The sequence below is a fragment of the Cetorhinus maximus genome, chromosome 5 (genome assembly GCF_964194155.1).
Source record: "Cetorhinus maximus chromosome 5, sCetMax3.hap1.1, whole genome shotgun sequence".
In the NCBI taxonomy this organism is placed as follows: Eukaryota; Metazoa; Chordata; class Chondrichthyes; order Lamniformes; family Cetorhinidae; genus Cetorhinus; species Cetorhinus maximus.
This window is the reverse complement of record NC_135883.1, coordinates 77,939,691-77,966,761: the sequence shown is the minus strand read 5'-3', so window position 1 is coordinate 77,966,761 and position 27,071 is coordinate 77,939,691. Positions and strand designations below refer to the sequence as shown.

General features: G+C 44.0%; 1 protein-coding gene across 2 annotated transcripts in view; it reads right to left on the bottom strand.

The window, feature by feature from the left end:
- LOC144680745 (adhesion G protein-coupled receptor F4-like) overlaps positions 1-27,071 on the bottom strand; it is a 102,249-nt gene that overhangs the window by 42,087 nt on the left and 33,091 nt on the right. For both annotated transcript variants that reach the window (XM_078542079.1, XM_078542080.1), the window contains 3 exons: positions 26,633-26,739; positions 23,817-23,875; positions 6,642-6,757 (listed from right to left, as the gene is read on the bottom strand). In XM_078542079.1, the coding sequence (XP_078398205.1) occupies positions 6,642-6,757; positions 23,817-23,875; positions 26,633-26,739 (282 nt within the window). The remainder of the gene's footprint in view (positions 1-6,641; positions 6,758-23,816; positions 23,876-26,632; positions 26,740-27,071) is intronic.

The window sequence follows — 27,071 nt, the reverse complement described above, 5'->3', positions numbered from 1 at the left end:
ATGCTGGCCCCCATCTCTTCAGCATCTGTGACCAGTGACGCTGTGCTCCTGAAGGGGTCAGGTGCTGAAGGCGGACAAAGGATCAGATGCTTTTTAAGTTTCTTGGCTGCGTTTCTATGATATGACCCTGATCACAGAGTGCAACAAGCTGCCCTCGGCCAGACAGGAGCCATGCATTCACAGAGGCTATGTGAAGATCTATGGAGTGTCTTCACTGCATGTTGTCATCATCCTCCTGCAATCGAGCAGCTATTAGGGCTTCCACTGTATCTCCATGATAAGAGCATGATCACAGAGGGTATGTGCGTCGCCATAAGCCAGACTGGAGTCAAACTTTCACAGATGCAATGTGAGGATCTATGGTGTCACCTCACTGCATGTCATCATCATCCTCCACAAATCTAACAGCTATGAGGGCCTTCCGAGTGCCCCTGCCTCATCTGGGTAGTGTGAGGGCCTCGTCCCTGTCACCATTGTCTACGAGGACCTCCTCACTCTCAACCCCGTGGCATCCTCCTCATCAGAGGAGTCCTCCAGCTCCTCAACCTCCTCCTCAGCCAGCTCCTCTCCTCTTAGCAGGGCCAGGTTGTAAAGGACACAGCAGACGATGATGATGCATGGCACCCTCTGTAGACTGTATTGCAGGGCTCCACCAGACCAGTCCAGACACTGGAACCTCATCTTCAGCATCCCATTGGTTTGCTCCATCAAGTTGCGAGTTATAGCGTCACTCTGCTGCAGCCTGAGGCCGCCGCATGGGTGTCATCAGCCACGGCCTCTGCGGGTAGCCCTTGTCCCAAAGAGCCACCCCTGCAGCTTCTGTGGATCCTGGAAGACTGCAGGGATCTGCGAGCAACTCAGGATGTACGCGTCATGCACACACCCTGGAGACTGTGCACAGACCTGCAGGATGTATTTGTGGTAGTCTCATACCAGCTGCACATTCAGCAAGTGGAACCCCTTGCGGTTGATTTAGTTGACTGTGTGTTGTGACAGAGATCTGAGTGCCATGTGAGTGCAGTTGATTGCACCCTGCACCTATGGGAAAACCGAGATCTCAGAAAATCCAATCGCTCTTGCATCCTGGCTGTCCTGGTCCCGGGCGAAATGCACAATGCTGTGTGCCCTCGTGAAAATGACATCCGTGACCTCATGGATGCATTTGTGGGCGGAGGCTTGTTATATCCCACAGAGGTCACCTGTGGAACCCTGAAAGGAGCCTCTGGTGTAGAAATTGAGCACCATGGTCACTCTCACAGCCACTGGCAGTGGATGCACTCCATGACCCAGTGGCTCCAAATCCTGCAGCAGGTGGCAGATGTGATCAACCAGTTCCCTAGACATGCGCAGTCTTCAGCAACACTGGATCTCGGTCATCTGCAGTAATGGAAGACTGTGTCTTTGGACTCTGGGTCTAGCTAGGCACCGAGCATCGGCTGCTCGCTGTGACTCTTTGAAGGGGTGTGCAGGAGCCCCAGCCGCCCTTCTTCCAGAGGGTGCTGCTCTTCTCTCTGCACAACCAGGTGAGGAGCCTCAGTCGCTCTCTTCTCCATCGTCTTCGCTCTCTGTAACCCACAAGGCATATAGCTAGTTCACCAGGCTCCATGATCCTGATGTACTCCTCCTGCAGGATGAAAGAGAGAGACGCATAGGTTAGCATTGTTATACTAAGAACCTGTCCTGGTTAAGTCTGAAGGTTCCTTAATGCATCTCTGGCCACCACTTGCATGCCCAGAGATTAGTGTGCTGCATGGTCACCCGAAACCCCACCAATCTCTTCCCCACTCCACGTGACCGCTTGGCTGCAGCTTTGCCCATTGGACTGTATCCTGTGCTCTCAGCTCAGGCACAGACATTCTCCTAACCCACACTGCAAGGCTGCACTGTTAGCTTGAACCATGAGGGAGACTGGTCCAAACTGGAAAGCTAACATTACAAGGGGCTGTGAGCACCTCCACCAGTGACTGCTCCATGGCCAGCTGTAGCAAGGAGATTGTACAACCTGCCCAGTCATGCAGCTGTTCTGCAGCCTGCTAAAATAATCATCACTTTGTGGTCTGTGCTCGAGGGATGAAAAGCTCTGGAGCACTTGGTGGCACTTTGATGCCTCTGCATTGCTTGAGTGGGCAGAGAAGCTAGAAGCCCAACTCCACACATGTCAATGTGGCTTTGCCTGAATGTCTCGGCTGCAGAGGAATGGTCGCTTTATTATGGGGAGGTGATGGCATAGTGGTATTGTGGCTTGACCAGTAATCCAGAGACCCAGGGTAATGCTCTGTGGACCTGGGTTCGAATCCCTGGCAGATGGCGGAACTTGAATTCAATGACAATCTGGAATTAAAAGCCTAAGATGACCATGAAACCATTGTCGATTATTGTAAAAACTCATCCGGTTCACTAATGTCCTTTAGGGAAGGAAATCTGTCATCCTTACCTGGCCTGGCCTGGCCTGTATGTGACTCCACAGCAATGTGGTTGACTATTAAATGCCCTCTGAAATGGCTGAGCAAGCCATTCAGTTGTAACAAACTGCTACAAAGTCACAAAAAGGAAATTAAACCGGACAGATCACCCGGCATCGACCTGGGCACTGGAAACGACAACGGCACTCTCAGCCCTGCCCACCCTGCAAAGTCCTCCTTACTAACATCTCGGGGCTAGTGTCAAAATTGGGAGAGTCATCTCACAAACTAGTCAAGCAACAGCCTGGCTTGATGGTAATGGTAGAGTGGGGGATCAGTCATCCACACGGGAACTTACCTTAATGTCCCAGACGCCACCATCACCATCCCTGGGTATATCCTGTCCCATTGGCAGGACAGGCCCAGCAGAGGTGGTGGCACAGTGGTAAACAGTTGGGAAGGAATTGCCCTGGGAGTCCTCAACATCGATTCTGGACCCCATGAAGTCTCATGGCATCAAGTCAAACATAGGGCAAGGAAACCTCCTGCTGATTACCACGTACTGCCCTCCCTCAGCTGATGAATCAGTACTCCTCCATGTTGAACATCACTTGGAGGAAGCACTGAGGGTGGCAAGGGCACAGAATGTACTCTGGGTGGTGGGCTTCAATGTCCACCACCAAGAGTGGCTCGGTAGCACCACTACTGACCGTGATGGCCGAGTCCTAAATGACATAGCTGCAAGACTGGGTCTGCGGCAGGTGGTGGGGGAACCAACAAAGGGAAAAACATACTTGGACTCATCCTCACCACCTGCCTACCGCCATGGAAGTATACTGTCCATGGAAGTATTGGTAGGAGTGACCATCGCACAGCCATTGTGGAGGCGAAGTCCCGTCTTCACATTGAGCATGTTCTCCATCATGTGTGGCAAGACCACCGTGCTAAATGGGATAGATTTCAAACAGATCTAGCAATTCAAGACTGGGCATCCATGAGGCGCTGTGGGCCATTTGCAGCAGAAGAATTGTACTTGAACACTACCTGTAAACTCATGGCCCAGCATACCCCCACTCTACCATTACCATCAAGCCAGGGAATCAACCCTGGTTCAATGAAGAGTGCAGGAGGGCATGCCAGGAGCAGCACCAGGAATACTTAAAAATGAGGTGTCAACCTGGTGAAGCTATAAAGCAGAACTATTTGTGTGCCAAACAGCATAAGCAACAAGTGACAGACAGAGCTAAGTGATCCCACAACCAACGGATCAGGTTTAAGCTCTGCAGTCCTGCCACATCCACTCATGAATGGTGGTGGACAATTAAACAACTCACTGGAGGAGGAGCAGTCTCCACAAATATCCCCATCCTCAGTGATAGAGGATCCCAGCACATCAGTGCAAAAGATAAGGCATTTGCTACAATCTTCAGCCAGAAGTGCCGAGTGGATGATCCATCCCGGCCTCCTCCGGAGGTCCCCAGCATCACAGATGCCAGTCTTCAGCCAATTCGATTCACTCCACTTGATATCAAGAAGCAGCTGAAGGCATTGAATACTGCAAAGGCTATGGGCCCTGACAATATTCCGGCAATAGTACTGAAGACTTATGCTCCAGAACTTGCCGCGCCTCTAGCTAAGCTGTTCCAGTACAGCTACAACACTGGCATCTACCCAGCTTTATGGAAAATTGCCCAGGTATGTCCTATACACAAAAAGCAGGACAAATCCAACCCAGCCAATCAGTCTACTCTCCATCATCAGGAAAGTAATGGAAGGGTTCATCAACAGTGCTATCAAGAGGCACTTGCATAGCAATAAACTGCTCACGTTTGGGTTCCGCCCAGTTTGGGTTCCGCCAGGGCCACTCAGCTCCTGACCTCATTACAGCCTTGGTTCAAACCTGAACAAAAGAGCTGAACTCCAGAGGTGAGTTGAGAGTGACTGCCCTTGACATCAAGGCCGTATTTGACCAAGTGTGGTATGAAGTGTAGCAAAACTAGAGTCAATGGGAATCAGAGGGAAAACTCTCCACTGGTCCTGGAAAATGGCAAGTAGCATTCGCTCCACACAAGTGTCAGGCAATGACCATCTCCAACAAGAGAGAATCCAACCATTGTCCCTTGCTGTTCAATGGCATTACCATCACTGAATCCCCCGCTATCAACATCCTGGGGGTTACCATTGACCAGAAGCTGAACTGGACTAGCCATATAAATACTGTGGCTACAAGAGCAGGTCAGAGGCTAGGAATCATGCAATGAGTAACCCACATCCTGACTCCCCAAAGCCTGTCCACCATCTACAAGTCACAAGTCAGGAGTGTGAAGGAATTCTCCCCACTTGCCTGGATGTGTGCAGCTCCCATAACACTCAAGAAGCTTGACACCATCCAGGACAAAGCAGCCCACTTGATTGGAACCACATCCACAAACATTCACTCCCTCCACCACCAACACACAGTGGCAGCAGTGTGTAGCATCTACAAGGTGCACTGCAGGAATTCACCAAGGCTCCTTCAACAGCACCTTCCAAACCCACGACCACTACCATCTAGAAGGACAAGGGCAACAAATAGATGGGAACATCACCACCTGAAAGTTCCCGTCCAAGACACTCACCATCCTGACTTGGAAATATATCCCCATTCCTTCACTGTCGCTGGGTCAAAATCCTGGAACTCCTTTCCTAACAGCACCGTGGGTGTACCTACACCATATGGACTGCAGCGGTTCAAGAAGGCAGCTCACCACCACCTTCTCAAGGGCAATTAGGGCTGGGCAATAAATGCTGTCCCAGCCTGCAAAGCCCACATCCCATGAATGAATAAAAAAAATACAAGGTGTCCCTAATGCGTGACCACTTCCCTCACCCACCAATCCCCCCACCCCGCACATGCTTGTGCGCTACCTTCAAGTGCAGAGCACCCCTTGCTCCCCCTGCCTCTAAGTCTCCACGACCACAGGGTAGCCCTTGCCCCTCACCCCTCTCCAAGTCGTCTCAACCGCAGGGCAGCCCTTACCCCTCACCTCTAAGTTGCCTCAAATGCAGGCAGCCCTTGCCCCCCATTCCCCCACCAACACGCCTCAACCTTGAAGTCCAAGAGGCGACCCAGGTGAGTTCTCCGCAACATTACTGTGTACTCACCACCGAGTTCCCCTCCAATTGCAGCCCGCCAAGTGCATGCCTTTCATATGTTGTTGTGAAACACGTTTGCTGACTTAGGCTGATGATCCAGTAGGAGGGGACGATTCCAGTGGGCTGGCCTTATAATGATATGCTGATGCCTTACGATGAGGTTCCCGATGTCTGATGGCGGGAAACATGGCCCACCATCAGTGGGCAGAGCGGACGATTGCAAACTGGTTTCGTGACATCCTTTAACCGATTTTTGGTCTTCTCGCCATATTGTCTGCTCACGCCACCGAACACGCCCGACACCAGTAGGCACGGAAAATCCCGGCCAATATCAATAGCCAATATTAAAGCTGTATGCCTCTCAGGCCTGCAGCTATGTTCTCATTTCCACTCCTAACCAATGGTTTCACAGAAAGTCTGGTCTGGGTGGACCTGGTGCTCGGTGAGTACTAGAGTCAAGCAAATTGGTTCGGGAAATTTAAACATGTGCGACACATATCGGATATACTGTACCTGACTTCCACGCATAAGAGAACCCAAGAGGAAAATCAGCCCTCATAAGATAACGAACATTGAGAACTGGATCATCAACAGCTCAAACTGTGCTGCCTTTAGTCAAGGAAACCTGCATGTTTTAGTCCCTGGACCTTCCCGACACCAAAACAGAACACAGGTACAACCGAGTACACAAACATACCAGTTAGCGAGTAAGTGGCAGTATTGGGTATAAATCACCTAAGAGTGCTTGTACCAAATTGTCCAAAACTACAAAACTTGAGAAATGATGAAAGTCTGGTTTAATTTCTTATTTGTGCTAAATTGTCCAGCCATCTGAGTTCCCAAAATTTTTAGAGAATAGGAGTCCTGATTTCTCAGATATTCAACACTGAGATGAGCACATCTTAGCATTAATGACTCAGGCTATGCAGCATCCTCTGTAAATGAATGTACTTAAACAATTACATAATTGCCTAAAGTGTTTCAACATCAAACAATGCAAATACAGACACCTTATTTAGTTAGGCGATAAGTACTTCATTTCTGTAATTTATAACTTCAAATGCTCTCTAGCAAAGTTATTTTATTAGTTAAACAACTACTTACCGGGTATAGTCTCAATTATGTAATTTTCAGGAAGACCTTGGAGACTGTTAGTGATTTCGTCATTAGTTACAGGCTTGTTCGAGGTTACTTGATAGAGTACAATTACACTCCCATTGCTAAATTAGTAAAGACAAGAAAAGGGAATTATTACAGCCATTTTCTTCGATAAAGGAATTCAAACTAAGAACCTAATGAAGCTGTGAATGAGTGGGAAGTTCAGCCTTTATCTTATTTAGTTTGGAGTAATTAGGGTTAAAATAAATGCTGTGTTCTCTTCAAAAAGGTTCAAAATGTAAAATTGGAGACTCACCAGACTGAACCTTCCACCGAAGGGCCAGTGGATCTTTAGTGTAAGTTCAACAGCTCATTTGCCACTTCCAGAATTCCCTGACAGAAGTGACAGGGGATGTGCTATATACCTGTCCGTACGTACAAATGATAAGAATATGACCTTTGATGCCATTTTCACAATTTTTATCTCAGCTGAATGCTAAGGCTCGGCATCCTGACATCCAGCTCAGATGGAATGGCAGAATTTTTAAAAAAAAATTAAGTGCAGCTTTCACCTAAGTAATTGCAGGGTGATCTTGTAAAAAATGTTGACGGTTTTACACTTAGGGGCCACAAAGACCAAGGGCCACCTGCACTGTGGCTGATGCCCAACAATCTAGTGCCACACTGAGGCAGTTAGCCATCCTGCCTGTGATGCTGAATATGCTGCTGCCACACTGAGGGAGAGGGTCACCCGCATTGTGATAAATGTATAATGTTTGAAAATAGAGAAAGTTTAAGTAAGTTATACTGGTATTTGTAGGTGTTAGGAATGAGTTTTAGCTTTAACGTTGAAGTTTGATTTGTATTTTTGCATTTTGGTGTTAAGAAAGGTCAAATTGAGTTTTACTTTAACTTTAAAAGGTGCCTGCATTTCTAAGTAGAGTTTTACGATTGTCAGCTAAGTTAAGCAAACAGGAGTGGAAAAAAACATTGCTGTTGACCAGCCACAGGTTCAGAGAGGCAGGTCTCTACCACAGACACACACCGAAGAAGAGAAATAGCAGTCTGATTTTGGAAGATGTTTGAATTCAGTTGGTTTTGAAAGTAGCTGCCACGAGAGACTGGAGCAAAGGGGACAGATAGCCAGTGCCAACCTACAGAAAAGGCCCCAAAATCCAGGGGGATGGAACAGGGGAAAGTCCCAAGAAGACTTTCTGGTCAAAGGATGGATACGAACCTGGAGAAGGTCCTCTTAAGTGAAGTTAAGAATGAAGAGCAGAGAGAAAATCTCCAAGCTTCAGATTTAAAGAGACAAAAGCGGCAGTAAGCAGATTTAAAGAGAGAACAGCTTGCAAGAGGCAACAAGGTCCAAAGAGATAACTGAAGATCTGTAACTCTTTGCTATGGGCATGTGAAGCAGTGGTATTTTTGATGGCTGAGTGAGTGAAAATGTTTGGAAGGCAGTTTGAATGCATGTGGTGACCCAGGGGAGAGGAACATCGGAAGGAGAGTTCGTAACCCTGGAGGTGAACCCTTGCGGAAAGTGTCTGAGAGAAAGCGTCGGTTTGGGAGAAGATTCAAAAGCAAGGTCTTGGAGAGTGTAGATTGGAAAACCCCATGTGAGAAACGGAGTACAGTGAATCCCATTGGCTCATGGTGTGACAAGCCTCTGGGGAAGTTGAGGAGAGATTCATAGTATCTGTCTGAGGTGGCATTTGTCACTTGATTTCAGAGTGTGGGGTGTCTGACCACAGGTCACCATAGGTTTACATAGACTGTGTACTTACTGTGGACATTAGGGTATAAGATAGCTTTTGTAATTTGTGTTATCCTTACAAATCTGTATATATATGTAAAGGTATAGTTGTGGGTGAAGGAATATTGTAATGTAGTAGATCCTTTCTTCATTAATAAATGTTTTATGCTTTTGTTAAGAGTTCATCAGCTGACTCCTGTGATTCTGTTCAGTAGCTACTCTCCACGCATCTAAACAAACAAATAAAAGTTAGGATCTATCAAGCTGTGTTCCACCCTGGGATCAGGCTTGTCCAGAAGTAACCTCAGATAACAATAACAACCCTCTAGCACCATTCCCTGCATAGTTAAATATGCAAATCACACTGGAGACAGGGTCAGAAGCACACTGTCTAATAATATAATAGTATAATTCCTGTCATATTCAACAAAGCCACATGTCTTGACCACTATCTGCAGGAGGAGGGGAAAACTTTTGATCAGGAAATGAAAAATGGCAAATTTTCTTTCATTGCACTTGGTAATGAAGAGATTAATGTCTATAATGTTATTGGAAATTATTTTTTTTAAATTGAGTTTAATGGTGTCGGTGTGTGTCTTAATTGGATTAAAGCCAGCTAGTCTGGGTGCTTTGATGTAAAGAAAGAAGTAGGTTTGAAATGGTAATTAGATAAACATGGGGAAGTTTAGAAACATAGGTGTCAAGGGGGCAATTTGTATTTTTAGGTAAACTATTCAAAAGAATGGGTGAAATCTTGCACCTAGCTAGAAGACGCCAAGCAATGTGCTTATTTTTTTCAGCTTACAAGTTAAATTGGTGGAATGAAAAGATATTATTGTTAGAAGATGTAACGTTTAAAGCCTAGTGATACAATGGAAAATTTACATTCAAAGGAAAAGCTAGATATAAACAGAAAGGAGTTTGTGTGTGTAAGGCAGAGGCATTTATGATCGAACCAGCATGTCTGTCTCCAACTGTGGCTGCAAGGAACCAACTTGAAATGAACGTCATTTTGAATTTGTAAGGTTAAATGTGCTTTGCCTGGTGTCTTTTAAATCTGTGAATTTTACTGTTGTCTTAATGGGGATGTAACTGAGAGTCAGATTAATTAGGGCATTTTTGTAGTTATTATAGTAGTAATTTTGTAGACATATGTGTGTGCTTACAATTTACTTGTATTAATAAATGTTTAATTTAGCTTTATAAAAAACCTCTTGAAACTCGGTGGTCTTATTACTACTGAATTCAAAGCCTGCATCTTGAAACATACAAATTGCAAAAATAGGTAATGACAGTTATTTCAAGTTTTCCTCTGGGGTTTGAGTAACTCAGCCTTTACCATTGGCTGTGTCATAATAATTGTGGGCTCTTGGCAGGATATATTTGAAATTCCTTGATTTTTTTGGAATTGGTGAAGCTTAAGGCCACGAGAATGAGAAGCACTTTTAATTCAGGAGTGGGTGTGATGTAATTTTGAAGTGGTGAGACGACTGAATTGGAAGAAAAGGAAAGAGACATGGCATCCCAAAGGGGACAGGCAGAAAGGCAGAAGAGAGAAAGAAATCAGGAAAGGGAGTGAGAAGTTGTGAAGGTAGAGAAGGAAGAAAGAGAGAGAGAATTCCAACTAAAAATGTTGGCAGTTAAAAAAAAGATGCCAGGAGGTGAGGAAGGATTTATCTCTAGAATAGAACCCAGTGGGGAGATGTTTAAATTTGTACAAGCTCTTCCAAAGTTTGAGGAAAAAGATATTGAAGAATTCTTTATTTCATTTGAGGAGATAGCTAAGCAGATGAAATGGCCACAGGAAAACTGGATATCATTGTTGCAGTCTAAGTTGGTGGGTAGAGCGCATGAGGCATATGCTTCGCTATCTGATGAGATATCAGTGAGTTATAATATGGTAAGAAAAAGGCTATTTTGAGTGCAAATGAGTCGGTTCCTGAAGCCATAGGAAGAAATTTATGAATATGAGGAAACAGCCTGAGCAAACGTATATTGGGTGGAATTTTCCGAGCCCGCTGGTGGAGCTCAGTGGTGTGCGTGGAAAATATGGCGGGACCCACTTCACGACAGCGAGAAGCTTGAAGAATGATCTTCCGCTCAGCCCGCCAATGGCGGGCTGCATTTCTCGCCATCGGTCAGTGGAGTGCTAATTGTAATAAATTGACATATAATTAAAAGGCCATCCCTCTAGGCTCTTGGAACCCCGACGTAGTGGCTGTCCATGTCGGTGGGATAGCACCTGACATCTTTCACAACAGCACACAGGTGACGTGCACTTGGTGGCCTTCACTTTGGGGAAACTGAGGTAAGTGAGCAGCAACATTCTCCACAGCTTGCCCATTGTTCACAGGCCTCAGGGGCACAGGGGGCGGGTGGAAACTGATGCATAGCCCCTGAGGCGACTGCTAAGGGGTGGGGGTTGTTCGGGGCAAGTACTGGCCTGCTTCGGAGGCGACTGCTTGGGTGGGGGGGGGGGGGTTTACTTCAAGTGCTGCCCTGGCGCTGCGTCCCGTGCTCAGTCAATTGAGGTGAGCTCAGGGTAAGTGAGGGAAATGGCCGGGCATTAGGCACACCTGTATAAACTGACCATGCCTCTCCAACTAAGACAGATCAGGCGCAACTACAATGATATGTTTGAGGTCAGGCTCCTAGCCTGCCCGCACATGCAAGCATTGTAGAGGCACCAAAGGGCCACCAAGCGCTCCATACCTTATCCCACTGCCCCCTGCATCCCAGCACAGACTTCGAGTCGGCACCACATTATTGGACCGTGGAGCAGTTGAACTGCACACGTTGTACAATTTCCTCGTCAATGATGGCCATGTAGCAGTCACTGCTGGAGGCGCTCACAGCCCCTTACAATCTCAGCACCCTGGTTTGGTGTCCTCCATGTCCCAGGTGCACACATCTCTGATGATCTGAGGGGTGACCAACACTCTCCAGGAAGCATTAAGGGGCGGTCACACAGGCCCAGGAAAGTTACTAAGTGCAGCTATGATAACCACGTCTCTCTCTCTTTCATGCTGCAGGAGGACCACGTCAGGATCATGGACCCTGGTGACCAAGCTATATGCCTGATGGCCCACAGAGACCATAGAAGAGGGAGGAGAGAGCGACTGAGGCTCCTGGATGCGCAATGGCAGGAGCAGCAACCTCATGAAGAAGGGGCAGCAGGGGCTCCCGCACATGTTACCCGGGAGTGACAGCGAGTCTTGGCTGGTAAGCACCTAGCGACACCCAGGATCTACAGATGCCACCTGACTGAGAACCAGTGTCGCTGACGACTGCACATGTCTAGGGACCTGGTGGCTCACGTCTGCCACTTACTGCAGGACTTGGCGTCAAGGGGACATGGAGGGCATCCACTGCCAGTGACTGTGAAAGTGACTGCGGCGCTCAATTTCTATGCCATTGGATTCGCCCTGATCCCGGGATTCCCACAGTTGCACGGTGCGATTGACTGTACTCATGTGGCACTCAGGTCTCCATTGCTACACTTGATGGATTCATCAAATGCAATGGCTTCCAGTGCAACTGGTATGCGACCACCAGAAACACATCCTGCAGGTGTGTGCACAGTTTACAGGGAGTGTGCATGATGCCTACATCCTGAGTGGCTCGCAGATCCCTGCAGTCTTCCAGGGTCCACAGAGGCTGCAGGGTTGGCTCCTTGGGGATAAGGGCTACCCGCAGAAGCCGTGGCTGATGACACCCGTGCGGTGGCCTCAGACTGCAGCAGAGCGACGCTATAATGAGGCTTATGCAGCAGCTCACAACTTGGTGGAGCAGAACATTGGGATGCTGATGATGCGGTTCTGGAGCAGGAACCGGTCTGGTGGAGCCCTGCAACATAGTCCACAGAGGGTGTCACGCATCGTCGTCGTCTGCTGCACCCTTTACAACCTGGCGCTGCAACAGGGAGAGGAGCTGGCTGAGGAGGAGATGAAGGAGATGCATGTCTCCTCCGATGAGGAGGATGCTGACGGTGTTGAGGGTGAGGGGGTCCTCGGTGGTGATGACAACAGGGTGAGGCTCTTGCACTGGTTAGACAAGGCAGGCACACTCTGGAGGCCCTCATAGCTGCCAGATTTGTGAAGGATGATGATGACATGCGGTGATATGTCCCTGTAGATCCTCACATCATAGTTGTGAACGTTTGACTCCAGCCTGGCTTATCTCAACGCCAATACCCTCTGAGAGAATGCACCTGTCATGGAGATGCAGTGGGGGCCCTAATAGTCACTTGATTGCAGGAGGATGATGACAACATGCAGTGAGGACACTCCATAAATCTTCACATAGCCTCTGAGAATGTCTGACTCCTGTCTGGCCGAGGGCAGCTCGCTTGCGCTCTGTGATCAGGGCGATCTCAGAGATACAGCCATGAAACTTTAGATGCATCTGATGCCGCGTCCGCCTTCAGCACCTCAGTCCTTCAGGAGCTGGTGCATAGCAGCACTGGTCGCAGATGCTGGTGTGATGGGGGCCAGCCCTACCTTAAAGATGCTCAGAGCACACAGAGTGTATGAGAGTACTCTATGTCGCCTGCCCACTACATTCTGGCAGCAATGACCAGCACTGCTGAGGTGCAGCCATCAGTAATTTGGGGCTGGACCATCACTGGTCTGAAGGCCGCGCAGAGCACAGGGAAGAGGCCCTGGACTGAGACACCTACCTTTTATCTTGTGCAGAAAGGTTTCACATCTGAGTGACAAGAGCACTGCTCATCAGAACAAGGAGCCATAGGCAGGGAGACATTCTTGGGAGTTTATTGACAATAGTGAACAGTATGTACAAGTGATTAACACCCATGCCAGGCTGTACAACTAATTCTCCTTAACTGTCCTAACCCTGCCGCTACATCTAGGTACTCCCCGGACATCCACAGCGGAGGTGGAGGCAGCCTGCTGACTGTGACACCCTGTCTGCGATGACTTTGGCAGGCATCCTCTGGAGGGCCAAGACTTGGAGGGCCCTGGCCTGCATTTGGGGTCCTGCTGCGTAGCAGAGCCGCCGTCCTCGGCCTGTGAAGCTGGATCTGTGGAGGTCACAGGAAGAGAGGATTCGAATGGGCCAGTCACTCCCAGTGTCACCTGGGTGGATGGCCCCGGAGCGTGCACCTACTGATCCACCTCTCTATAGGTGCACGAGGGCCCCTGGCTGACTCCGTGAGTGGAAAGGGTAGCTGGAGTGAGATCGAGCTGCCCAGCACCCCTCTCGCGTACACGCTGTTGGAGACCAGTTGTGGCACTGGGTGGCTGTCCTCTTCTGAAGGATGTTGACGCTGACCACCGCTGCCACTGCCTCCCAAGCCAGGTTGATGACATCGTTACCCATCCTGTGGCCAGAGTGAGGGGTAGAGCACATCCCCACGGGCCTCGATGGCATCCAACAGTTGCCCGAGTGTCCCATCATAGAAGCGTGGAGCTGCAGTCTTTTTTGCCTTTGCTGGCCATGTCTCCCAGGCAGCGGTGGTGAGCTGGTGGTGATGAGCACTTTGCTGGCGGCTACCTTTTAAAGATGGCAGCCGGCATGATGCAACAGCAGGGTGATGGCAAGTGGGCAAATGAGAGCCCGCCCGCCATGAAAATGGCGTATTTCGTGGGAGTGAATATATAATGAGGTGGGCTCGGGAAGATACGGCACGAAAACCCGCCATTTTCATCAGCAGGTAGGACTCCATTTTAGCTGCCCGCTACCGCACTTAGTGCAATTCTGGGAAAATTCAGCCCATTGAGTTTGAAAGAGTAAACAAAGTAATTTTGACCAGTGGATATGGGCAATAAAAATAGAGATAACATATGCAGCTCTTAGAGAAGTAATTCTTTTGGAAGAATTTAAAGGTTCAATTCCTTTATGAGACCTCTTGTGGAGGAACAGAGGGTTGATTCTGTAAGACAAGCAACAGAGATAGCTGATGATTATGAGTTAGTTCATAGAGCTAAACCTTTTTTTTTGTCACCCTTTCAAATCGGAAAAGGATAGAAAGTGGAAAGGAAGGTAGGTAGTCAGGGACAAGGCATAGCTGGGAATTCCGAGGAAGTTTTTTCAGAATAAAAAGAAGGTTTTGAGGGTAGAAGTGACATTTGAAAGTTGAGGTGTTTTCATTGTAATAAAGTGGGGCATACGAAGTCAGTGTGTTGGAAATTGTAGGGAAAATCTGTTGGAATTATTGGGGCACAGAAACGCTCTGGAAGTAAAAGTACTGTGGGTTCTGAGATTCAGGCACAGGAAAAACCAGTGGTTTTGTACATGTAAAACAGGGAGAAACCGTGATAGGTAAAGAAGTGGGAATGTGTTCATAGTTTACCCAAGAGAATTCCGAGGAGCAGGTTGCAGAAATGCTTAAAGATATTGTGTGTGAAGGGAAAGTCTTTCCATGTGTACAGGGTGGAGTAGGTAAAGATGTTAAAATTTTAAGAGGCACGGGGCTAGTCAATCTTTAATGTTGTGGGATAGTGATATTTGTTGTTCAGAGAGAACATTTCAGGAGCAGGTAATAATAAGTGGGGTTCATAGAGATGCTAAATCTATTCCATTGAGGAAGGTAAATTTAAAGAGTAAGTGGAAACCGGCGAAGTAACTGTTGTGGTGGTGCAAATATTGCCCATTGCAGGGGTTCAATTTATTCTGGGTAATGATACAGCTGGAACACAAATGTGGGTGATGCCTATGATAGTTGAGCAGCCTGTAGATGTGTTTTCAACAGAGGTGTTACAAGAGGAGCTTCCTGGATTGTTTACAGCTTGTGTGGTAACAAGATCACAGGCTAATAGGTTGAAACAAAAACAACAAGAAGGACAGGAAGTTCAAAGGCAGGAAGAAGGTATTGAAATCCAATTAACAGGCACTGTGTTTGATAACATTGTTCAGAAAGAGGCAGGAGAGGACCATTCAGCTGAAGTGTTTAACTCAAGGCAGTTAACTGAGTTGCAGCAAAAGAATTTGCAATTAAGACAGTTACATCAGAAAGCTTACTCGGAAAGAGAAGCAAAATATATTCCAGAATGTTATTACCTTAAGGGTGACGTTTTAATGAGAAAATGGAGGCCAGGTCATGTCTCAGCAAATGAAAACTGGTGGGAGGTACATCAGATTGTTATACCATTAGGGTATGGAAATGAGATTCTGAGGATTGCTCATGAAATTCCAATGGGGGACATTTAGGAATTAGAAAGACACAGGCAAAATTACAGAAACATTTTATTGGCCAGGATTACAAAGGGATGTAGTCAAATTCTGTAGAACATGTTACACATGTCAAGTGACAGGGAAGCCACCAGTGATTAAGCCGACACATTTAATCCCAATAGCAGCTTTTGAAGAACCTTTTACTAGGGTCATAATTGATTGTGTAGGACCCCTCCCTAAGACTAAAAGTGAAAATCAGTACTTACTGACAATAATGGATGTGCCTACCAGGTTTCCTGAAGTGATACCTTTAAGAAATATTACAACTAAGAAGATTGTGGAAAGGTTAACTAAATGTTTTACAATACATGGTTTACCTAATTGCAGGGAAAATCTGTTGGAATTATTGGGGTGCAGAGAAGGTCTGGAAATAAAATTATTGGGGTTCTGAGGTTCAGGCACAGGAAAAACCAGTGGTTTGTGTACAAGTAAAACGGGGGGGAAATCAGTCATAGGTAAAGAAGTGGGATAATGAATTGGATAATGAGGGGGTACTTAAAAACTTAAATGTAAAATTGAGTTACCTTCCAGACAAGTGTCAAAGTAATTTGGAAACACTATTGCTGTCAAACAAGCTTATTTGTGGGAATAAGTTGGGAAAGACAGATTTAGCTTTACATGATGTCTCTGTAACAGTTTCATCTTTGATAAGGCAACACCCTTATAGATTAAATCTGGCAAAGTTATCACAAGTACAGAAAGAAATTGATTTCATGCTTCAAAATGATAATCAGATCATGGTTCAAATTTTATGTCACAAATGTTTAAGCAAGTAATGAGCAGGTTGGGGATAAAACAATTTAAGCCAACAATTTATCATCCGGAGTCACAAGGGGCTTTGGAAAGATGGCATCAACCTTTAAAAGCTATGATGACGGTGTACTGTCAGGATTATCCACAGGATTGGGATGGGGAATTCCATTCTTGTTATTGGCTATTAGGAACGCTCCTAATGCATCGACTGGTTTTAGTCCTTTTGAACTAGTTTATGGTAATGAGGTGAGAGGACCACTGAAATTGATTCATGAGAAATTGATGGGTCAAAATTCAGAAACTACTCTCCTAGATTATGTACCAAACATCAAATAGAGATTAGACAGAGCATATGAGTTGGCTAGGGAACATTTAAGGATATCACAGCAAGTGATGAAAGTGAAGGTAGATCAGAAAACTAAAACTCACAGTTTTATTGCTGGAGAGAAAGTGCTAGTTCTGTTACCAGTACTAGGGAACTCATTAAAGGCAAGGTTTAATGGGCCTTATAGGATTGAAAAGAAATTGAGTGAAGTAAATTATTTAATAAATACTCCAGATAGAAGAAAGAAGCAGAGGGTGTGTCATGTAAATATGCTTAAAAAGTACTTTGATAGGGAAGAGGAACAAAAAGAGATATTAGTGGTGGTAGATAATAAGAGGTAGAAATGCAGGACTCTGAATTGATTTTCCTCCAATCAAATTGGATAATGAGGGGGTAATAACTGAAAACTTAAATGTAATATTGAGTTACCTTCCAGCCAAGTGTCAAAGTAATTTGAAAAGCTATTGCAGTCACACAAGCCTATTTGTGGGAATAAATTGGGGAGGACAGATTTAGCTATACATGATGTCTCTGTAACAGTTTCATCTTCAATAAGGCAACATCCTTAGAGATTAAATCTAACAAAGTTATCACAAGTACAGTAACAAATTGATTTCATGCTTCAAAATGATATCAGTGAGTCTAGTTACAGTGACTGGGATTCACCTATTGTGCTGGTACCGAAACTGGATGGAACACAAAGGCTGTATGTGGACTATCAAAAGGTGAATGTGGTGACAAAAGCGGATTCTTATCCTATACCACAGTTGGAGAATTGTATTGAGAAAGCAGGACAATCAAAATTTATCATAAAAATTGACTTGCTAAAAGGGTACTGGGCAAGTACAGTTATCGGAGAGAGCAAAGGAGATATCGGCTTTTATGACGTTAAATGGACTATATCAGTTTAGAGTCATGCCATTTGGTATGAAACATGGACCTGCAACATTTCAAAGACTAACAAACAAAGTAATTGCAGGTTTGAGCAACTGTGCTGCTTATATTGATGGCTTAAGAGTTTTCAGTCAGATATGGGAGAAGCATTTACAGCATCTGGAAGAATTATTTACTCGATGACAAGAAGCTAATTTGGTGATGAACTTGGCTAAAAGTGAATTTGCAAAAGCACAAGTTACGTATCTAGCCTATACCATTGGACATGGTAAAGTGGCTCCAAGTGATGTGAAAGTCAAAGCTATCGTAGATTTCCCAGTACCTATAACAAAACGACAAGTTTTGGGATTTCTGGGCATGAGTGAGTTTTACTGGAAATTTGTACCAAATTTTAGCAGTGTGGTTGCTCCATTGACTGAACTATTAAAAAAGAATAAGAAGTTTCAATGGACGCTGGAGTGTCAGAAGGCATTTGATAGTTTGAAAACTGTTAACTAGGACATCAGCTGTGGCAGTACCCAATTATGCGAAGCAATTTAGGTTGGCCATTGACGCAAGAGATATGGGCATTGGCGCTGTACTGTTTCAAGCAGATAACACTGGAACTGAAAAACTGATAGGGTATTTTTCACAGAAGTTAAATGCACAACACAGAAGATATTCAACGATTGAAAAAGAGATGTTAGGTTTGCTGTTAGCATTGCAGCATTTTGAAATCTATGTGGCAAATAATTCATCAGAAACAATATACAGACCACAATCCTTTAAAGTTTCTGGACAAATTTCAAGACAGAAGTGCAAGGCTATTCAGATGGAGTTTATTACTGCAACCATTTAATCTATAGATAATACATATCACTGGATGAGAGAATCTGATTGCAGATGCATTATCAAGAGTTTGAAGCTTAAAGGGGAAATAGGACATTTTAAAATCTGGACACTGAACTGGAATGATTTCTGCTGATACCAAGGATTTGTATATATATTATGTTAATACATGCATTTGGTAGCGTAAATATATGGTTAAGTATAGAGGATAGTGTAAGATGGGTTAATAAAAAAAATGAAGCCATCTTTTAGAATTATGACGGTTCATTTACCAATGAGGAGGGGAATGTCATGAAGAGATTAATGTCTATAATGTTATTGGAAATTATTTTTTTTAAATTGAGTTTAGTGGTGTCTGTGTGTGTCTTAATTGGATTAATGCCAGCTAGTCTGGGTGTGTTGATGTATAGAAAGAAGTAGGTTTGAAATGATAATTAGATAAACAAGGGGAATTTTAGAAACATAGGTGTAATGGGGACAATTTGCAGTTTTAGATAAACCATTCAAAAGAAGGGGTGAAATCTTGTACCCAGCTAGTAGATGCCAAGCAATGTGTTTATTTTTTTCAGCTTAATAATGAATTGGTGGATGAAAGGATATTATTGTTAGAAGATATAATGTTTAAAGCCTAGCGATACACTGGAAAATTTACATTCAAAGGAAAATCTAGGTATAAACAGAAAGGAGTTTGTGTGTGTAAGGCAGAGGCATTTAAGATCTAACCAGCCTGTATGCCTCCAACTGCGTCTGCAAGGAACCAACTTGCAAGGAACCTCATTTTGAATTTGTACGGTCAAATGTGCTTTGCCTGGGGTCTTTTTAAACCTATGAGTTTTACTGTTTCCTTAATGTAACTGAGAGTCAGATTAATTAGGGGATTTTTGTAGTTATTATAGTAGTAATTTTGTAGGCACATGTACATGCTTACAATTTTTCTTATATTAATAAATGTTTAATTTAATTTTATAAAATACTTCTTGAGAATCAGTGGTCTTATTACTATTGAATTCAAAGCTTGCATTTCAAAACATACAAATTGCAAAAATGGGATATGACAGTTGTTTCAAATTTTCCCCTGGGATTTGAGCAACTCAGCCTTTACCATCGGCTGTGGCATAATACCTGGCACAGTGGATAAAGGGAGATTAGGCCATCAGGATTGCAGGCCATAACAAAATGTGTCTAATTTAAAATGAATGCAGGGGAATCTGGCATCTCCATTTCAGATATGCTATCTTTCTTGTCCAACTTCCTCAATGTATGGTGTCCAGATGATCTTTTACAGCAAGACAAGAAACTAAATAATTCTAGGCAATTTTAGGTCAAGCAATATTAGGAAATCAGGTAGAGGTGCGTAAAATTATATTCCTAAATATACAAGCATCAGTTTTTGACTTCTGTCAGAAGTGACAGGAGGAGGAGACAGCTACCCAAATAGAGGTGCATGAATTACATTTACAATCAAATAGCATCAGAGATGTCAAACTTCCTGGTTTTATTTCTGTCCAAAATTAATTATGCTGGAATAAAACAAGAGCCTCATATTTCTAGGCAGCAAGGTAGATGCAGAAATATTGTACTGACAAAGAAGTATATAATTTGCATTTTCTAAACCTTTTCCTAGTTTTTTTTTAGAAGGAGTGGGTGGTGTGGAATCCTGATCACAACTGCATCAACATCTAGATTCCTGGATTCTCCTTTGGAGCTCCCATTGTTGCCTATCCCCATTCAATATAGAAGCGGAATCAAAAGAAAAACCAAAAGTATGCAATCAGGCTATGTTGAAGCGGCGGCCACTGGAGATCTTTTTCTTATCAATGTTAATTCAAGAAGGAGGACAAGGAATAACATAGGAAGTTGAGGCATCAATGACAGCACTCTGATATTCCCACCCCAGAATATACAGACCCAGGGCCGCCTACTGGCACCTGACCCAGAGCAGGGCTCATGGTGGCTGCATTCAACACAAGAGACCTTCAATGGCTTATACAACATGTTACAACCTGATCAGGAAGCCACTAGCAGCACAGGTTCTGCACTGGCAGTGTTTATGAAGGTCAACAATGACTAAATATTTTTGTAACAATGTCATCTCAGGCTGCCTCAGTCACATTATACAATTGGCTTTGCAGAAATGCATGATGCAAATTAAGATGCTTGAACAAACCAGTTTATCACCTTCCCCATATGGGTAACCAACAGCAACACATAGGATCCTGAAATTTTACTAAGGAGCTGCATAGCTACAGGCAGCCAAACAGCAGCATGAAAAGGATGCAGACAACAATTAACTACTGGCTGCAAGAGACACTTACACCATCTAGTGGGCTTGCATGGCTACCAGGTCTGTTCACCACATGAACAGCCCTATCAGTAATTTCCTTCCTCCCGTCCACTTTTAAAAAAAATATTAGTGAAAATCCATTCTTCATGTATGGGAACTTTTTTTCGAAGACTGTAGCAACACTGATATCAGTTTTGTACTTATATTCTCCAGAACCATAGAAAAGTTACAGTTCAGAAAGAGGTCATTCAGCCCATCGTGTCTGCTCTTGAGATATAATATTGAACCAGAATGCAGGGAAGAGAGGCAGCCATTTTTGACCACACCTCAATTTAGGCAGCCAGGAAAACAAGCAGAAGACCCATTATCCAATGAACACCAAAGTTCCCTGACATTATTAAAGCCCCTATTGGTGCAGTGACTCATTGCCCACTGAATGTTGGACCTACATATTACATAGAGTAGGAAGTGACCTACAAGACATTGCTGAAAGAAGGTCTTCAAACAATAAAATAATCATTTATTTACCATTTTTAGGGCGAAGGATAAGCGTAATTATTCTCTCAGCACCTTATTGCTAGCCCTCCACCCCTATTAAAATGCATTCAATTGCCCATTTGCCCATCAGTTCAGCCTTTCCATTTGATCCAAAGCTGATGTAGAGCAGTGCTCTCTGAATGGCCTGCTGAATTTCCTGCCTCCCCATAAACAAGCGAGCTGCCCTTCAGTGCTTGGATCAGGCTGCTCAATCACCAGCTGAATGCAAGTGAAGCCTGCCCAAAATGACTCAGCCCTTACATTGACAATATTGGGTATATTTGGTGATTACTCTGCTCAACGCCAATCCAGTGTACACTGAAGATGGACATCAGTCACTGCACCTCACAGCACCCAGCTCTCTCTCATTAAAATTTACAAATGGCAGCACAAATACACACCTATCTCTACCAGGGGCTAAATAATAAGGAGTGGGGGGAATGGTGGGTTTAAGGCTACGGGTGGGTGGATAGAAAGGAGGGGGTTTGATCTTAGAAGGCAAAGGCTACCCCCAAAAATCGAAACGCCCCCTTCCTTCCTGCCCTTTGAGGAACTTTGTTAAAAAAATCATGCTGCCTGCTCCCTGCTGACTGCCTACGCCAAAGATTTTATGATGTGGGCAATGTATTATCAGGATCAATTGGCTCGATAACAAGCCTAATTGATGCTTGATTACTTAATTAAATATGATGAGTGGGCTGCTGATTTTAGCGCCCTCCCACCCCACCTTATGGGGGTGAGCTAGTAGTGTGTTTGGTGGTGGGGAGGGAATTGAATTGGGTGGGAGGGTGGTGGAGCACCCCGCTGCCTCCCTGCCTCCACCATGACTATGTCCGGGTCAGGAAGGCCCATGGTTCGCATTCTCACCACACACAAATTAAAGCCCTTAAATGGAAAATGAATGACCTTTAATGAATTAATTAATGGCCCTTGCTGCCAACCCCCTCCAACCCACCTACCCTGCGAACCCCACCACACAAGGCTCCCCCGCTATTACTTACCTCAAGCCTGGGTCACTCCACAATCCTGGCCTCCGGTGGCTGTCATTCCGACAGCACCCACTGCATCCCCGAAAATGCAGCTGAGTAAATGAGTTGCCAGCTTCTGACTGACCGGCATCTCTCAGCAAGTGAGACCTCTGCTCGCTGAATCTCCAGATGGCAGATGAGACCCCTGTTGCCTCTATATGATTGCTTTTTAAAAATTTGTTCATGGGACGTAGGCTTTCTGGCTAGGCCAGCATTTATTGTCCATCCCTAATTACCGTTGAGAAGGTGGTGATGAGATGCCATCTTGAACCGCTGCAGTCCGCGTAGTATAGGAACACCCACAGTGCTGTTAGGGAGTGAGTTCCAGGTTTTTGACCCAGCAACCCTCAAAGAAAGGCGATATAGTTCCAAGTCAGGGCGGTGTGTGGCTTGGAGGAGAACTTGCAGGCGGTGGTGTTCCCATGCATTTGCTTCCTTTGTCCTTCGAGGTGGTAGATGTTGCGGGCTTGGAAGATGATGCCAAAGAAGCCTTGGTGAGTTGCTGCAGTGCATCATGTAGATGGTACACCCTGCTGCCACTGTGCATCAATGTTGGAGGGAGTGAATGTTGAAGGTGGTGGATGGGGTGCCAATCAACTCAAGAACCATCCAGGACAAAGCAACCCACTTGACTGGCACCCATTCGCCACCTTAAACATTTCCACCCTTCATCACCAAGACACAGCAGTGTGTACCACATACAAGGTGCACTGCAGCAACTTACCAAGCATCCTTTGACAGCATTTTTCAAAGCCAAGGCTTCTACCATATAGAAGAACAAGTGCAGCCGATGCATGGGAACACCACCACCTGCAAGCTCCCCTCTTAAGACACCTTCCTGACTTGGAACTATAATTGTCGTTCCTTTGCTTTAGCTGAATCAAAATCCTGGAACTCCCCTTCCAACAGCACTGTGGGTGTACCAATAACAAATGGCTGCAGTGGTTCAAGAAGGCAGCTCACCCACCTTCTCAAGGGCAATTAGGGATGGGCAACAATTGCTGGCCTTGCCAGCGACACTCGCATCTACTGAAAGAATTTTTAGAAGCCCTCTGTTCAAGACTGCTAAATCATAATCTACTGCAGACTGTGGCCATGTTGATCTGCAGGGAAGCACACTTCACCATAAGTGACAAGGTGCAGCCATCTTGGATCTTGGTCACTGCCCCCTTCCTCCCCACCCTCAAATTTGTGGGATTTGAGGAGCTTTTATGATTTGCATGTTCATGGAGTGAGGAAGTCAAAAACACTGCTAAAACAACCCCGGTTATGGGTTGGTGGGGAGAGAATGTGTCCCCCTCCTAGAAGTAGCATCAAAGTGCTCCTGTTGATTTCTACAAAGTGAGCCACCTTAAGATTGTGTTCTGTTAATTGCAGAGCAGATATTTGGGCCCAGGAAATGGCAATAATAAGGAAAACTTATTATCATGTGTCCAAAATAAAATATATCCGCATATGTTTCTATTCCTTCATGTGTTCACTTTCCAACTTCTATTTATCTATCAGATTCCCTATGTTTTGACATTAGACCTTAAGAATAAAATGCAACTGTGAAAGTCTCTCCTCAAAATGTCTTACTTACGTGAATCCTAGAATGTTTACTTTAGCGTCAGGTTGCACACTTTTTAAGGATTCTTCCAACTAGAGAAATGGGTAGAAGTAGATTAAAAGATTATATTCTAAAAATAAATGTTAAATAGCAAAAGAGTGACAAACAATTTTAATTCTAAAGGAATATATGTTTAGAAATTAAATACTTTGATGTCATTACTCTACAATATAGTGACACAGTTAGCTAGATTTGCCTTTCATATTTAGGTTTCTAAAAGTTGCTGACAATATGATTGGCTAACAGCTCAGTGAGGGAAATCAGGCATCTGCAACATGAGTGAAAATAAAACATCAGATTTTAAAAATCTCACTAACAATTAAAACCGAAAGTAATAAGACTCCTCACGCATAATGGTTAATTTTCTGGAGGTAACTCTTTCGAGTACATTCACAGTTCTTGGTTTTCCGGGAGTGGGACATGAACCCACAACCTTCTAATTCAAAGGCGAGGGTGCTATGAACTGAGCCACAGCTGACACCTCGTTAATTTTCAGTGCCAGAAATGTTGATTGGCAGTAATTAAGGCCTATCACATTGTTAAAAGGCTAATTAGACTGGAACAGACAATACTTATCCTTCTGTGGTGAGATTGGTTTGTATCACAATTGGAACTTCACCCTATTCAAAGCATGTCAATGATGAGATAGACAGTGAGTTGCTGTTTTTGTGAAGTTTACAGTGTGGCAGCAGATCTCGGACAACAACTTTTAGATATTTGAGCTTAATCACCCAACTGCCCCTGTGTGAATTTGCTGTACCATTTACACATAATTAACAGTGAGTGTTACTAGCCTCACCACTATTTTGACAGCAAATTATGGTCGGTTAAATTTACTATGGATGGCACACATTCCTTATCACCACTCACCATTCAGTGATATCACCATGCTGTTGTGCCTCTCAATAGCATCTCAATAAGATTTAGCATTTTCAAGCTGCCTATCATAGAGACACAACCTGCAGCAGCTCATTTCTATCATTGGATGGAACTTCATAAACTTTACAAGCTCTTCTGACCTATAACTACAACATCATTAATGGACTCTGAGAATCCACCAATTTATACATTTTGAGCTAATTTCAGACTCATAGATATAAAACTTTGCCTGATAAGTACACATTATTCACAGTAAAGTAACAGCCAAGAAGAAATCCATTTTCTTTTAGAAACACACTCAAGTTACTGAATTATTACTTACAGCCTAGAAGGAGCTTACCAGGTGGTTAAACATTATCTCTTGAAACAATATTGGCATGGCGATGGTTTACTGCCAATTTCTATTTATTCACTCACAGGGTGTGTGCATCGCTGGCAAGGTCAGCATTTATTACCTGTTCTTAATTGTCCCTGAGAAGGACTTCTTGAATACACCTAATGGTTTGCTAAGCCACTTCAAAGGGCAGTTACGAGTCAACTATACTGCTGTGGGTCTGGAGCCAGATGTCAGCCAGATGAGGCAAGGGCAGTGATTTCCTTCACTAAAGGACATGATAAACCAGATGGGATTTTGTAACAATCCAATAGTTTCACAGTCGCCATTATCGATACCAGCTTTTTAACTCCAAATTTTCATTTAATTAACTGAATTTAAATTCCCCAGCAGTCACAGTGCAGTTTGAACTCATGTCGCCTGATCATTGGTTAATTGTCCAGTAATATAATAACTTTGCTGCTGTGCTCCCTTACAATTACAATGAAAACATCCATTGAATAACCAGGAATACAACCACAGAAGGAATCATGCAGGAACAATTTTCTACCAATTATGAAAAAAAAGTTCTGGATTGCAGAAGGTTCTCTAACATGACTCAATTATCTACCAAATTGTTGACAGAATCAAACTGGACAACATACAATGGGTAAATAAATCCAGCAAGATCCAGACAGTATCTCTGCTTAAAGCTAAAGTTGCACAGCATTTAATACAAACATCCTGTAGTAGTGATAGTGGCATAGTGGTAGTGTTCTGGCCATGAAGCTCAAGGTTCAAGTCCTGCCTTGTCAAGATTTAATGGTCATGCAAGGTGCTTTCATAATGTGGCCAAACAGGTTGATTATCAGCCTGTAAAGGCCAGAAGAAAGGGAGAGTTTCCTGGTTAGCTATGCTGCAGAAGGCAATGGCAAATGACTGCAGTACTTTGCCAAACATAGTCATGGACCAATCCAAAGAAAGTCCATAGTTGCCAATGCCTTCTTAAGGCATGGTACCTGAAGGAGGAGGAGTCCATAGCAGCAAGTCAGATTAATTTTGATGGTCAAAAAATAATATTTTAATATATTAAAAAATAATATTTATATATTATTTAAAAATATCTGTAAATCTGTATTTTGTGTGCTTTGTGCCAATTAGATCACTTATTGTAACATTTTTCATGGTAACATTTAAAATAGGAAGGCATAAGGAAACTTTTGCATTGGGAAAATAATATGAAAGGATTTATTGGCATGTTAAGTTATTGAACAAGCAAATCTCTCAAAATGCTTTGTTCAAAAAACATTTCACACAGTTACTGATACTTTGTGTCCAAGGTGAGATATTAAACTAATTTTTACTTAAAATCAAAAAGATTATATACTGCACAGTGACAGGATTACATTTTCCTATTTAGTTGCCTTTTGAAACTTTTAAGATCTCAATTAATAGTTTTACTTTAATACATTAGCGAGGCCTTAGAACAGAATTTCTGTTATACACTCCTGAAAGGCAAGATTCACCAACAATAGCATACAGTTGGGAAAAAAAAAACACTTTTTGAGTTTGTAATGTTATTCATTTAGTTACATACCGACATCTGAAATGTCTTTGAGAGATTTTTATATAAGGTTGAGGAAGTGTTTTTTAGTTCAGCTGTATAGGTCAGTCCTGTAACTCTGAATGCATAGTTCTTCCTTACTGCAAAAAAAAAATATTATTTCAAATATAGAGGATGTTCAATTGTTTACTTTAAGGCACTTTGTGTTACTAATGAATTATGGTTTTTCTATAATCCAATATCCCACAAAGAATTATGGGTAGAATTTTTCAGAGAAGAGATGCAACTTTTCACAGATTAACAAAAATAGAATGATCAACATATTAATTTAAAAGAATCAACCTAGTTTATAACACCTGCTTGGTGTGAAATTGGGATCATTTGCACTGAGCTTTTGGGTGCTACCAGTGCCCCTAGATCTCCAAAATGGTATTTGCAGCTTGTGCGCACACTTTCGGGGTGAGTTATGCCA